Source organism: Centropristis striata, chromosome 9 (genome assembly GCF_030273125.1).
Source record: "Centropristis striata isolate RG_2023a ecotype Rhode Island chromosome 9, C.striata_1.0, whole genome shotgun sequence".
NCBI classification, from domain to species: Eukaryota; Metazoa; Chordata; class Actinopteri; order Perciformes; family Serranidae; genus Centropristis; species Centropristis striata.
Window position 1 is genome coordinate 40,114,184 of NC_081525.1, and position 13,880 is coordinate 40,128,063.

Consider the following 13,880-nt stretch of genomic DNA (forward strand, 5'->3'; position numbering starts at 1 on the left):
TGACATAGGTCATTATCTTAAAGGGGTAAAATCACATGATCTGATCAACTGAGGATGGAGGTGTTTTTACTATAGGTGCCTATGAGGAGATGATTTAGGCAAAAAAAACAATTTTGACAAAAAATGACTAATGCGATTATTTTAACAGTGTGACGAAATATGTCTCTATCAAGCCAAATTTTCTGCCAAATAATTTCTCCGTATGCTTAAATCATAGGCTTTTACTTTTACACAATCACTCTCCAGCCCTGCAACGTGACTCGCGTGTCACGTGGAGGCTGGAGCTTTCCGAAGCACCGCCCACCCGCCGTGTCCGCAGTGGTGAACCTATCGCTCCCCGGCACATTCAAACACAAGCGCCGAGAAGGGCCGAGCGGGGCCGAGCGGGGCGGAGCTTGATGCACACACTGAACCGAACCGACCCTGGTGGGGGCAGAGAAAAGGAGGGCAGAGCTTCGGATCCAGAGCGTTTAGAGAGATCTCACAGTGGATGTCTAACAGGTTTACCCTCCTGAAGAAGAACCATGAGGCTCAGATCTCAGAGGACCGTTGGTTCTTGTTGCCTGGAGACGCCGCGGAGCAGCCGTCGACGGACCATCAGAGCGACGCGTCTACCGGGGACAGAGAGCCCTCTAGCAGCCCAGGTAACACTAATCCTCTTTATATCATTCAGGAAAACACTGTAAAAGTCTCACTAATACTGCCTTATAACACATGCTACCATTAAACACCGTGCTAGCTGTAGAAGCGATTGTTTCTGTATCCTGATGCTAGCCAGACGGAAGCTGGTTAGCCGTTTGGCTAATTAGCTAGCTCATGTACTCATAACAAAACATGTTGCTAATGTAAGCTAGCTGCTGTAGCTAATGTAAGCTAGCTGCTGTAGCATCTGGGCTGTAGGTCTCTTTATTTAGATGGATAGATAGATAGAGAGATAGATAGAGAGAGAGATAGATAGATAGATAGATAGATAGACAATAAAGTGTCTAGATAGATAGATAGATAGACAATAAAGTGTCTAGATAGATAGATAGATAATAAAGTAGATAGATAGATAGATAGATAATAAAGTAGATAGATAGATAGACAATAAAGTGTCTAGATAGATAGATAGATAGATAGACAATAAAGTGTCTAGATAGATAGATAGATAGATAGATAGATAGATAGATAGATAATAAAGTAGATAGATAGATAGACAATAAAGTGTCTAGATAGATAGATAGATAGATAGACAATAAAGTGTCTAGATAGATAGATAGATAGATAGATAGATAGATAATAAAGTAGATAGATAGATAGACAATAAAGTGTCTAGATAGATAGATAGATAGATAGATAGATAATAAAGTAGATGGATAGATAGATGGATAGATAGATAATAAAGTAGATAGATAGATAGAGAGAGAGAGAGAGAGATAGATAGATAGATAGATAGATAGATAGATAGATAGATAGACTTTATTTATCCCAAGCTGGGAAATGACAGTGTAGCAGCAGCATTACACACAGAGACAATAACAACACAATTAAATAAAAAGAACAACCTAGGCATACTTCAAGCAATAAAATATAAAAATACAATAAAATATAAAGTGTCTAAAGAAGGAGTATGTATTAAGGAGTAGAATATTATTAATATTTCAGAAAGAAGTCGTATCAACTCCATATGTAACAACCTATTGGAATAACCTTATTTAATAACCTTAACTGGAAAAAGATCTTGAATTTACCTGCTAGATATATAATCAATAATAAGATTAAAGAAGTATCTTTCAAGATAATTCACAGAATTTAGCCATCTAAAGGTTTTTACAACGATTAAAGAAAGACAGACTTAAACTGCTCTTTCTTTCCCTGAAGATGTTTTTCATTTATTTTGGTCTTGCCCTTTCTCAATTAAATTATGGGAAGATATTTGTAACCTGATTTCTTTTTTGATGAATCTCATTTGTCCCTGTGCTTTGAACATAATATGCTGTTTGGTTTCACTGACTTTCCTTTTGCAAAAGAACAACAATACTATATCATCAGTCTCATGATACAGTTAGCCAAATGGCATATGGATAAATGTCGTTAAGTTAATCAAAAACTCCTCTTTGTTGACTTTTGAAAATGAAACCAAACAATATATTAAGTCTATTAAGAAATCTACCAACATGAAAGCTATAAAAACTTTGCATGTATGTACACTTAACAATGTTTTTGTATGAAAGCTTCCCTCTGTATTATTGAAACTCCCTGACGTTTTGTTGGTGTATTGTCTTGTATTGCACCATGTTGCTTTAGTAAAGTTAAAAAAAAACAACAACATCTGGGCTGTAGATGGCGTTTAAACCCTGTTTAGTCATGTTAATGAATCACTCGTCGTGTCTCCGGAGGTTTTTAAATACCTTTTGTGTTTACCGAACACACCAAACTGCTGCCAGATGCCAGGTATAACTATTGTGTAATATTGTGATATTTTAATGTTTGCACTGTAACCAGTTTATTGTTTACCAAGCTGGAAGTGAACACAGCATGTAATAAATCTTATCCCCATGGAAGGTTTAATGTTCAGCTTTTGTTGAAACTTTTAAAGCAATAACCTTAAATAATTCTTGTCATTGTTTTACATGAATGTCTTTCATTGTCTGATACTTTGCAGTCTTTAGAGTAGTATTCAACACTGCTGTGGTGTCTAAGAACAGTTAGTCCTGTGCTCTGCAGGACAAAGTACATGACGATGCACCATTTTTAAATAACTCAGAGAAATGCATATTCTGCATAAATGGTTTTATGAAAAAGTTTACAGATCCATACTGACGGTCCAAAACCCCAAACTATTTTGTTTAAAAAGTTGTGCATCAGACAGACATTGCACACAAACATCCCTGATTCAAGAGGACAAAGCAGTCCAACATGTGTCTGGTTATCATCCAGTAGATGCTTTAAGTCTGCACCATGCAGACATCACCAGACCTTAGTGAGTCTTCATGTGATGTTTTTACATAAGGTCCAGATATGCAGCTCTGTGACGTGGTGTCTGGCCGAGGATTGATGCTGCAGTAGAGGATTATACAGCCCAGTTTGCGTGTGAGAGGGTCCCAGTTTAAGTAGGTCACCAACTCACATGTTGCAGTACAGAGTGTTTACTACAGGACTCAGCAGTGTGTGCTTACTCTCTGGAGTCTCTTTGTTTATGGCTTGTTTGTGGGCATTTTATTTTGTTGTGACTGTTGCAGAATTAAAGTAAAAGCAAAATAAAAAAATAAGCATATGGTGCAGGACTGAAGCACAATGCCTGTTGCTTTATCATGCACAAGGAAGTTCCTGATGCTGACACGGTCATGGACAAGATATCATCAAAAACTGACTTTTTTTTTTAATTTTGCAATATGTGAAAACCAATATTATTATTTTTTGCTATGCATTGATACACCATGACATCTTGTTGGCCATCTTTATTACAGACATTTATACAGACAACACTGAAACTGTTCTGCTTTGCCATAATTATAGCTTTAGTCTCAAAAATGGCACAATCATAGAATTTTCAATTTGGTGTTTGTCTGTTTCAAAGGCTCAGGCTTTAGGCAAAATGTTGCACAAAACCCATGTAATTTAGACCATATAAGGAGGTAGGAACATTTGGAAAATGCTTCATAATACACATTTTGTTTGCTTTTTCAAATGCCATCTGGGGTTTCATCTACACACATGTAAAACCAAAATATTTTAATATTTGACATTAAAAAAAACTGTCTAATCTCACACCAGAAGCAGAGCAGACTCAATTCTTCGAGGTTAATAATTTTGGTCATTTGATCCTTTTTTAGTTTTTTAAAGAGATAAGAAATTCATTAGTGTACACTCGTCATTCCGTCTATATCCAGAGAAGTCCTCTGTTGATTACTCTGGAAATTAGCACTCTTAATGATCATGATCAAAACTACCAGCTATTATGAGCAGCTGGTAAAGTAAACAATATACAATAATTGCCATGGGTATAAATTAATTCTGTAAAAAGAAAATCGCTCTTTCTAGTTTAAATCAATGTTTTTTATTTTCCCGTAGGAGGAGGAGACCTTGGACAAGGAGTCCCAGCACTCTGATGAGGAGATCCCCACGTTGAAGAGGCGACCGCTGCCTTGTGGCCGGCCGAGGAAGAGAGCCATCGCGGTGGAAGACAGAGAATCTGGTGTGTTGGGCAAATACCTGAATTTATCAAAGATTTAATAATATACACTACTGGTCAAAAGCACACCAACTTTTCCAGATTTTAATTGAAAATGATGCAGTTTAATGTCTCAGTGTACTCTGAAATGAATGCAAATTCTTTATTGAGCATGATAGTGTTTGAAAGTAAAAAAAAGATTCAAAATCACATTTCATGTTGGACTAAAGGACTAAAAAAAGACACAATGACAAAAAAAAGACACCAAAAGACACAAAATGACTTAAAAAATACACAAAATGACCAAAAAAGACACAAAATGACTTACAAAGACATGAAAAGAATTCAAAAATGGACAAAATAGCCCAAGACTCCATAGAGTTAAGTTGTTAACCCATTTCTTGTTCCCTGAAAAAGGCCTACTTGTATAATTCTGAAATGTACATTATTTTCCAGTTTTGGTTAAGCTTACCTTTTTTTATTTACCTCTGGCAGTTCACCACTTACCTTTGGACCCTTTCAAGCTGTTCATTTGACTTGAACTGCTTGAATTTCAATAAAAAACTGGAAAAATTGGGGTGTTCTAAAACTTTTGACCGGTAGTGTATATATTTAACGTTTTTGTTTTTCCTGAATATTAATTCCTTCTGCTGTCCCTTGAGCTTGTTCTTGTGTTTGTAACTCATGTCTTCATGTGGTCTAGATGTGGCGTTCAAGACTCCGATCAGGCCCGTCATGCGTCATGAGCGCATTCTGTCAGAGATCAACGCAGCGTCTCCTCGCAACACGACCGCCAGGAACATCTACTCGCCCATCGTACGTTTCCTCACACCCACCAAAGAGAGTGAGTACAGATGAGGTCACTGGTCTATTCTTTATAGGGGTCTCCCTTCTTCAAAGAGATTTGATTTCATAAATGCAACATCCAAAAAGTCATCAACAACTTTTCCATATCTTTAATTTAATGTTGTGGGAAAGTGAAGTGTGCTTTGCCCTTCACATGTCCAGTCGTTCTTTAGAAGATTGTTTTTCTCTTCTGATGATGAAAGTTACCAACCAACCAACCGCAGTAGAAAGAACACTGTGAGCCCACTGAGCTGCTCAGCAGCCTTTAGTGTGGTGAGCTGACAGTTGGTATTTATTTTATTGGTCTCATTGTCCCGTTATAATTCAGGTCCAGTATGAGTAATTGCAATTCCCTTCTGGAAAAGTCATAAACTGTAAACAGCTTTTGTAACCAAGTCTTTCTCTTTTGATTTGTACATTAAGTGAGTTATTCCAGTTCCATCCTTGTTGTGCTCGGGGACAGTGATAACATTTGAAGCAAAATAAACTCTTTTTATCCTTAGTAAGCATGCACCGATATATCAGCCAAAGACGACTGCCAACAGCCTGCCAACTAGGGATGGGTATAATTCATTCATGATAGATTAATGGTCGTTAAGAATTAGGTAGATCACGTGTAATTTTTAATCGGTCTGTGTATTTTTAAAAAATAATAATAATTTTATCTATGACTGCGTATCAGTACTCACTGAACTGAAACACAGCTCAGTGTTCAGTTCTGCGGCCGTACATGAATAAACCAATGAGCTGAGAATGTTGCAATAACAATTATAAAACACACAGAAATACAAGAGTATTAATTTTGAGCAAAACTAGCTTACTGTATCAAACCTTGCTAGCATGAATTACTGGGTTTAATTTCATCCAAAACTTGTTTAAACACAAAAGGCCTCTTTGGGACATAAAACATAAAAGATTGAACTTCTTGACGTTATCTTTACAGTATAATCTCACCTGATTCAGTTTTATGACTGACAGGATCAAGTCTCTTTTCGTCCTTTCAAAATAAAGCGACTGTTATCAAAATAGGCTTTTGCAAAGTACGGTGTGTGTGTGTATGTATATGTATATTTTTATTTTTTTTAATTTTGAGCATGTATGCATGCAGCGATTAATTGATCGTCAACGTTCTAGCTAATCGAGTTGGCATGTTTCATCCTAACACACATCACTACTATCAACAGAAAATGGTGAAGAAGGAAAGTCAGAATGATGTCTTAGAGTTTGTGTGTTCTGTTGTTTCGTGTGTTCAGACGTGAAGCATGGAGCTACAGGGAACGACGTGTTGATGAGCCCAGAACAAGGCGTGTTCGGGTTTGGCTCCATTGACCTTCTGGCTGGAGAAGATGAGGAGGAGGTCTTCAGTCCGTACGTATAAATCAAATCAACTTCAAATCAACTTTATTTATAGAGCCCTTTAAGACAGCGTTAGCTGATACAAAGTGCTGTACATGGCAGGACAGACCAACAATAAAAACAAAGAACAAGCAAAAACAACTAAAACAAAGCAAGTCTCATGCTGGGTATAAAAAAAAAAAAAAAAAACAGTAAATAAAAGTGGGTTTTAAAATCAATCTCAATTTTAAAATTAATCTTAATTTAAAAAAAACACAAAGAACAAATAAAAACAAAAAATAAAACGGAGCAAAGGCTCATGTTGACTTAAAAGCCAGTGAATAAAAATAGGTTTTAAGATTTCTTTTAGAAGCGGACAGTGAGGAGGCCTCCTGATGTGCAAAGGTAAATAGTTCCTCAGGTTGGGAGCAGCGACAGAGAAAGCCAGCTCCCCTCTGAGCTCACGCCTTCAACCCCTTTTATGTTAATTTAATGCAAATTTCACAACTGTACAGCCTACTAGATATCTGTTATAACTAGTTGATATAATGTTCCAGTTCTCTTATTGAGCGTTGCTTTGTAAACTGATGACTACAGATTATCACAATGTCCCTGTTTCAAGTCCACTACTCTCCTGTTTTTGGTGTTTTAGTGTTTCTAAAAGCGTTTTTTTTTTTTTTCAGCTTCATGTTCATCAAGAACATACCATCACAGTCTCAGCATTCCCGACCCCAACTCAGAGACATTCCTCCCAAGACCAGGAGCACCCCCGAGGCCACGCTGGTGGTGGACCTGGTGGGTTTAGTCCTCTGGAGCGTCCTGCATCACACCACGACACCAGTTACATCACATACATGACATCACATGACAGTGAAGTTAATGTGGAGCAAAGATGGAGAGGTTAAAGATGAATCTAGTTGTAGTGGGTTGCAACCAATCCCAGCTGACATTATGAGGGGGGCGGGGTAAACCCTGGACAGGTCGCCAGTCTATTCAGGGGAGACGTTAGATGAAAATGAACGGAGGTGGTGGTGTTTATATTCAATTAAGTTTTAGTTTTGATCCATTATAGAAAAGTTGAGCTGATCTGCTGGTGTCTGGGCCTCAGAGTCTGGATGTTACACGTCATCCACTTGTTTGTTGACTCACAATATCTGCATGTTGTTTTCCTCAGCTGAACTCAAAAACAGTGGCTGTTTCTGTTTTTCCTCATCTGTCTTAAATCTTGTCTTTCTGGTTCAGATCTCTCTAACCCTCAGAACTCAGAGCAGTTTTCCTAGAAGTGCCTAGAAGTTTTACCAATATTAGAGGAGAAATGGGAGCTTGCATCGATACATGATGAACTATTTACATTTTTAAAACAGATTTTTTTTGTCATGTGACTTTTGGTATTACACGAGTCGTTCATGCCTTCAGAGTTCTTCTGTTTAATGTTTTAAATCTTTGTTTTAATGTGGGGGTTTTTAAGGATCTGGTTGTTTGTTATAATTTTGAAATTTTAAAACATTTGGAGATGTAGAATAAAGTTATTTTGATGTCAGTATTAAAGCTTGCTTCTGGGTTGTTGGGCTTTAGGGAAGCATTGGTCACGTGATTTGTTCAGGGGTCATTCTGTCTTTATAGGTTATGGCTTTGGTTTACAGTGTAATATGGGTTGGGGTTTTTTTAAGAAAACATGCTTTTCCAACTTGCCAGTGGTTGTCAAGTTTATCAGGGTTAATAAAGAGAGAAGTGTTTATGGAGAACATATTATTCACATTCATAGTTCCATTGAGAGGAGTATAAGTTCATGTGTGTGCTTCTTAGTGCCTTTACTGAACTTTAGAGGGGAAAAATTACCTATTACACCTATAATCAGAGAATTCATGTGTTTAAATCCTGAAGTAAACCTCTGTTGATGTTTGTCCCTCCAGGAGGAGACCCTGATGTTCAGCTCTCTGAATGTGATCGAGGACGCAGAGTTCACCTTCCACACAGCGTTCCAGGACCACCAGTACAAGGTGAACACTCAATGCTGGTTTATAACTGGAAGCACACTGAGCAGATGATCCAAGAGGTGAAAAATAGTGAAAGGAAGGATGGAGGGACCACTTGATCTGTTTGTCCTCTTCAGTGAGGGATGACAGGAAGCAGGAGACACCAGGAAATCTAGTCTGAATGTGGAGAAATACCAGAACTAACAGAACTCTGCTGGGACATTATAGCTTCATGTCATCTCCACCATGTGGTTCAGTGCTGGAGTTAACACCGTTTTCTCAATTCTGATTAAGTGAAATATTATCCCTTTCACATTTTTGATGACTGAATATTAGATTAGATTCAACTTTATTGTCATTGAACAGAGTACAAGTACTAGGACAACGAAATGTAGTTTAGCATCTAACCAGAAGTGCAGAGTAGTAAAGTGCAGGGTATTAACATATGAACACAGAGTATAAATATAGTGCAGGTATGAATTGAATATGCTATAGGATATATACAGTGAATGAATATGTTATAGAAATATATACAGTAAAGAATGGACAATAAAGCAGCAGTGCAGGTAGATGAATATGTATTATCATGTTAATTTATTCTGACATCCTCTCTGTTCTGCTCTCCAGGTGTATATGATCCTACGACCACATGTCAAAGAGTTTCTGCAGTCCATGGCAAAAATCTACGAGGTATGAGTTAATCTGATTTAAAATGAAGTTATCTGATTGTTTATTGTAACAGTTGGCTGTCTCTGTTTGTTTTTAATGAAACAGGTACTATTTTGTTTAGCAGAACTTTGACTATTGTAGCTTGTCTGATGAACTAATGTTTTCAGAACCGACACATTCTCCTTCTTTACACACAGACACTCCTATCATACCTTCATTAAATTAATCTGGACCAATTTATTTCTGCCTCTATCTTATTTTTCCTTATTATGATAATAAATGAAAGCTAAATGTAGTTTTCGTGGCGTCCTGATGCTGATGAATCCTGTTTTTAGAGGAATTGGTCCCAGCTGCTGTTTGTGTTCTCTTCCAGCTGTTTGTTTACACATGTGCAAAGAAGGAATACGCTGAGAAGATCCTGGACATCCTGGACCCGCAGAGGAAACTCTTTCGGTATGTCTCTTTAAAAATCTGCATCCACTTGTGTTTCATAAACTCTTGGCTTGACCGCAGAGACGTTCTCTCTGACGGCTTCATCAGACGGAGCGGAGAGTGTTAGCCTGCTGCTGACCCTCTGACCAGCCAGCGACCCGGCACGCTGCTCGGCCGGGTCGCGTGGTCTGTTTGTAGTCAGATCATTATTCTCTCTCTGATGTTCTCCTTGTGTGAGAGATTTAGCCGACTGAACCCTGAGTTATGTAATTATTTGAACGAACATTGAGAAAGCGTGAACATCCTCTAATCCCTTTCATCTGGAGACAGATAGTCGCTCTACATGCATGTGTTGCAGCTGCACACAACAACAACTCACACATTACACACACCGTCGGTCTAAGGCCCCGTTTACACCAGGACGCTTGCGGGTAAAAACGACAAAATATTTTATGGGAAGTGCCTTTCGTTTAGACGGTGACGGCGTTTTTGGGGCTTAAAGACGCAAAAATCTGAAACCACCCTCCAAAGTGTAAAAGTGTAATCCTCTCCTCCGTAGCGTGTCGTCTACACTGACAAGACACAAAACTCTGATCTGATCTGCTCACGTCACGTATGTGTTTACGTCACATACATGCTCCAGGACAGGAAATAAAGAAACGTGGGATTATTTCCATGGTGGGACCTTCAAGCTGCTCTGGCAGCTCTAATAAACTTACAGGAGTCTTTCCACCAAATGTCCAGGATATGTACAGATAGTATTAGTGAACAGAGAAGGATCTGGAATTACCTCCATCACATTCTGGATGCAGCGATTGGTGGGAGGAGCCAGACGGCTTTGGAGGAGACCTGGGAGATCTAGTGATGGTGGAGAACTTTGTGGAAGGAGTAGCTGATGAAAATGTGTGGCGTGAAAACTTCTGCATGCCCAAAGATGCTCTTATGGCTTTAAGTGATGCCGCCTGGCTGCATACAATCACATTTCACACACTTTAGATCACCGTATGCAGCAGATTTCCTCCTGAAAACGCTCGTCTAAACGAGGAATAAAAAGTGAAGACGAGACGCCACTTTAGCGTCTTCTGTTCAGACCGTCCTCGTGTAAACGGAGCCTGAAGTAACATGTTTTCTCCTGTAGACATCGTCTGTATCAGGACGACTGCGCCTGCATCCTCGGCCACTACATCAAAGATCTGGGCGTTCTGGGGAGGGACCTCTCCAAGACGGTGGTCCTGGACAACGCCCCCCACACCTACCCCTACCATGTAAGAACCCTCTAATACTGTTACTTTAATATCCCAGGGCTGGTCATATTCTACAGTTCAGAAAATCCTGTGAAAATACCAAAATCACTAACATATTTATTATATTTTCTCAGCCCACTGTTTTTAACTGAAGATGTAAACTTTTAAAAATGGGACACAAATGGGTAACACTTTACAATAACCATCTAAGTGATGTTCATAGATGTTTTATAAACTGATTATTAACCATTTACAAAATTCTATACATATTTTAATCTTTAAATGTTTTCAAACAATTTCTTAAAGGTATAAGAATCATTTTGAAATCATTTACATACTTAATATGGTGTAAAAAATGTTATGAGTGCAAAACTATTAATAAACTAATAATTATAATGTAATTGTTTGTTTATGGGAAATTAACTATCAATTTACATTAATTTACCATCTATTAAAAAAATAAATTATAGTTCAACATTAATACATTTTCTATTTCCCATTCTAAATGGCCTATATACGGTTTATAAATGATGATTAAACATTAATAAACTATCTGTTTACCATCTGTAAATGATGGTTATTGTAAAGTGTTACCCACAAATGTATAGTTTTATTGAGTATTATAAAAGTATGAAATGTCACCAGGCTTATCTTTTAATGACATCAAAAATATTACTGAGCATTTATTTGTTTTGTCACACTTTAAAGTGAAATTCCTGAAACATTGGTTCTCCAGTAATGGTTTCAATCACAGCTGCACAGTGAAAACAAACATTTTATTCATGTAAGTTTTTGATGTTTTCGCAGCTGATGAACACGATTCCTATCAAGAGCTGGTGTGGCCAGTCTGAGGACCGAGAGCTGCAGAAGCTGGTTCCCTACATGGAGAAAATATCTGCAGCTGTGAGTCCTCCATCTTTGATTATCACACATTCAGAGGTTTAGTCTAGACGGAATTGTCCAAAAAGTGAAAGTGAGGAGCATTTATGGGTACAAGTCAGGAACTGGCCTACTTTACTTATTTCAAGGGTGCTGAATCCAAAAAAAATGGTTCCCAAGCAAAATTTTGAGTTTTTGACCTTCTCATTTGTATATCAAATGGCCACCAAATTGCCCATCGTGCTCAGTCATTGGACCATTTCCCCTTAGTTTTTTTGTAAGTAGGCAATCAAAGATGAGGAAATTAAGTTTCTGGATCTATAGTCTAGAGTCAGAGCAAGGATATAGTGGAGGCTCAGTGCCTTTATTATGTATATATATATATATGCAAAATACCAACTTTTAAGGTGAAATTAAGCATTATTTGTGTGGTTTTTTTAAGGCCGACATAAATATTCAATCAAAATCACTTTTAAATGTTCCAGTTGGTATTTTGCATATATATATATATACATAAAAAAGACACTGAGCCTCCACTATATCCTTGCTCTGACTCTAGACTATAGATCCAGAAACTTAATTTCCTCATCTTTGATTGCCTACTTACAAAAAAACTAAGGGGAAATGGTCCAATGACTGAGCAAGATGGGCAATTTGGTGGCCATTTGATACAAATTAGAAGGTCAAAAACTCAAAATTTTGCTTGGGAACCATTTTTTTTGGACTCAGCACCCTTGAGATATGTAAGGTAGGCCGGTTCCTGACTTGTACCCATAAATGCTCCTCACTTCTTATAGGAGGCCTTTATTCTGAAATCCGTCTAGACTATTTAGTCTGTGGTTCACCTTTATCATCCAGACTGCACCTAAAATAATCCCTAACGGGGACAGAAGCATTTTACTTTTCATGGTCCTGTAAGTCACCGTATTTATGAGCTCTGAGTCCTTTTTCACAAGCAGAGACTGATAAAACAGCATTTCTCTGTCAGTTTAATGTAAAGACTGAAAGAGCACTGTCTGCATGTTTGACCTTATTGAACATTATACTGAGGGGATTTCTAAAAACAGATCCATGAATCAGTAGAAGTGTTAAAGTTTAACATCCGACTCATTCCAGCAGTGCTGCTGTTTCAGTGTTGTAAGGGCCAATAAGGGCCAGTTCATTAATAATCATTTAAGTTAAAAACAGTTAAAAATGAATGATAATAATTTCATTGTATTTCATGCGATGCTAAGAGTATGTTAGTTTAAAATATACAATTAGAAATGTTTCAAGGGTTAAAAATGTTTCTATGCCTTTAAATTTTACATTGTGATGTCACTATATGGTGGTAACTATGGTAACTGACTGTTCGTTTTAAGTCAGAACATGGTGGAAGCAACACAGTCTGTTGACCGTGAGTCAGGCCTGTAATTTACTTTGTTGTTTTTTAAGTAAACATTTTAAAAGACAAAGAAGTTGTCATGTCTCGTCGCTGGCGTGGAAAAAGTGTTTTTATCGACTGACTATAGAAGTGGCGACGTTAAGAAGGAAGACCAAACGGAGTGCCGCTACAAGTGTGAACTGGTTGTTTCTGTGTATGACTTTTCTTGCTGTGATGGTAGAAGTTAGTGAATAAAGCAGCTGGTTATCTGCAGCAGCATCTGCTCTCCTTCCTCCTCCGGTTTCATCATCACTCCTAATATCTGCTGCTGTGTTTTTTCAGGAGGATTTTCGGGAGGTGCTGAAGAAGAGGAAGGATCACTTCCACCGCCTGCTGTCAGAGGACTAACGGACCCCCCCCCCCCCCCCCATCTCGCTTTAACTACTTTATAGGACTTTCACACATCATGTTTGCTTTCTTTATGCTTTGATAAAGGCAGAATCCAACTGGATGTGGCTGATCTCTGATCTCTGTGGCGGAGCTGCTCTCTCTCCTCCTGATGACTTTAAAGGACCAAACCTGCTGCTGGTCGTTTCTCACCAAAGCCTTTTCCTCCATCACTCATTCCACAGTGTGTATATAAAAGACAAAACTTGAAATATGTTAATAGTCATGATTTCTTTTTTATTTATTGATTATATCGCTAATCAACCGATGTTATCTCTGTATATTTTAGATATACGCTTTTTTATGCAATGAAATCATCCAGATGATAATAATAATAAAAAGGCAAAATAAAACACTCGTGTCCTACTTTATTTTCTCTTTAATCTGTTTCAGTTCTGTGAAATAATATCTGATTTAATGCGAAATATGAGCAGTTTGTCTTGAAGGCTGTTTCAGTGATGAAAGGTGATCGTCAAAGTTAAAAACTATCCAGGTATTTGAAATGTTTTTATCTTTCTGACATCTTCTCTGAG

General features: G+C 37.8%; 1 protein-coding gene across 1 annotated transcript; it reads left to right on the plus strand.

The window, feature by feature from the left end:
• Positions 1-395: 395 nt before the first annotated feature.
• Positions 396-13,420, plus strand: ctdspl3 (CTD (carboxy-terminal domain, RNA polymerase II, polypeptide A) small phosphatase like 3). Its single transcript, XM_059341499.1, has 11 exons — positions 396-644; positions 4,057-4,180; positions 4,860-5,000; positions 6,256-6,370; positions 7,021-7,132; positions 8,251-8,337; positions 8,941-9,003; positions 9,356-9,435; positions 10,553-10,679; positions 11,466-11,561; positions 13,243-13,420. The coding sequence occupies exons 1-11, from the start codon at positions 525-527 to the stop codon at positions 13,306-13,308; spliced, it is 1,131 nt and encodes a 376-aa protein (XP_059197482.1). The 5' UTR covers positions 396-524; the 3' UTR covers positions 13,309-13,420.
• The last annotated feature ends 460 nt before the right edge of the window (positions 13,421-13,880 follow it).

Coding starts and splice junctions, on each gene's coding strand:
- ctdspl3 (XM_059341499.1), top strand. CDS start 525: ATGAGGCTCAGATCTCAGAGGACCGTTGGTTCTTGTTGCCTGGAGACG. Junction 9,004..9,355: donor CCATGGCAAAAATCTACGAG/GTATGAGTTAAT, acceptor GTTCTCTTCCAG/CTGTTTGTTTACACATGTGC. Junction 9,436..10,552: donor CCGCAGAGGAAACTCTTTCG/GTATGTCTCTTT, acceptor TTTCTCCTGTAG/ACATCGTCTGTATCAGGACG.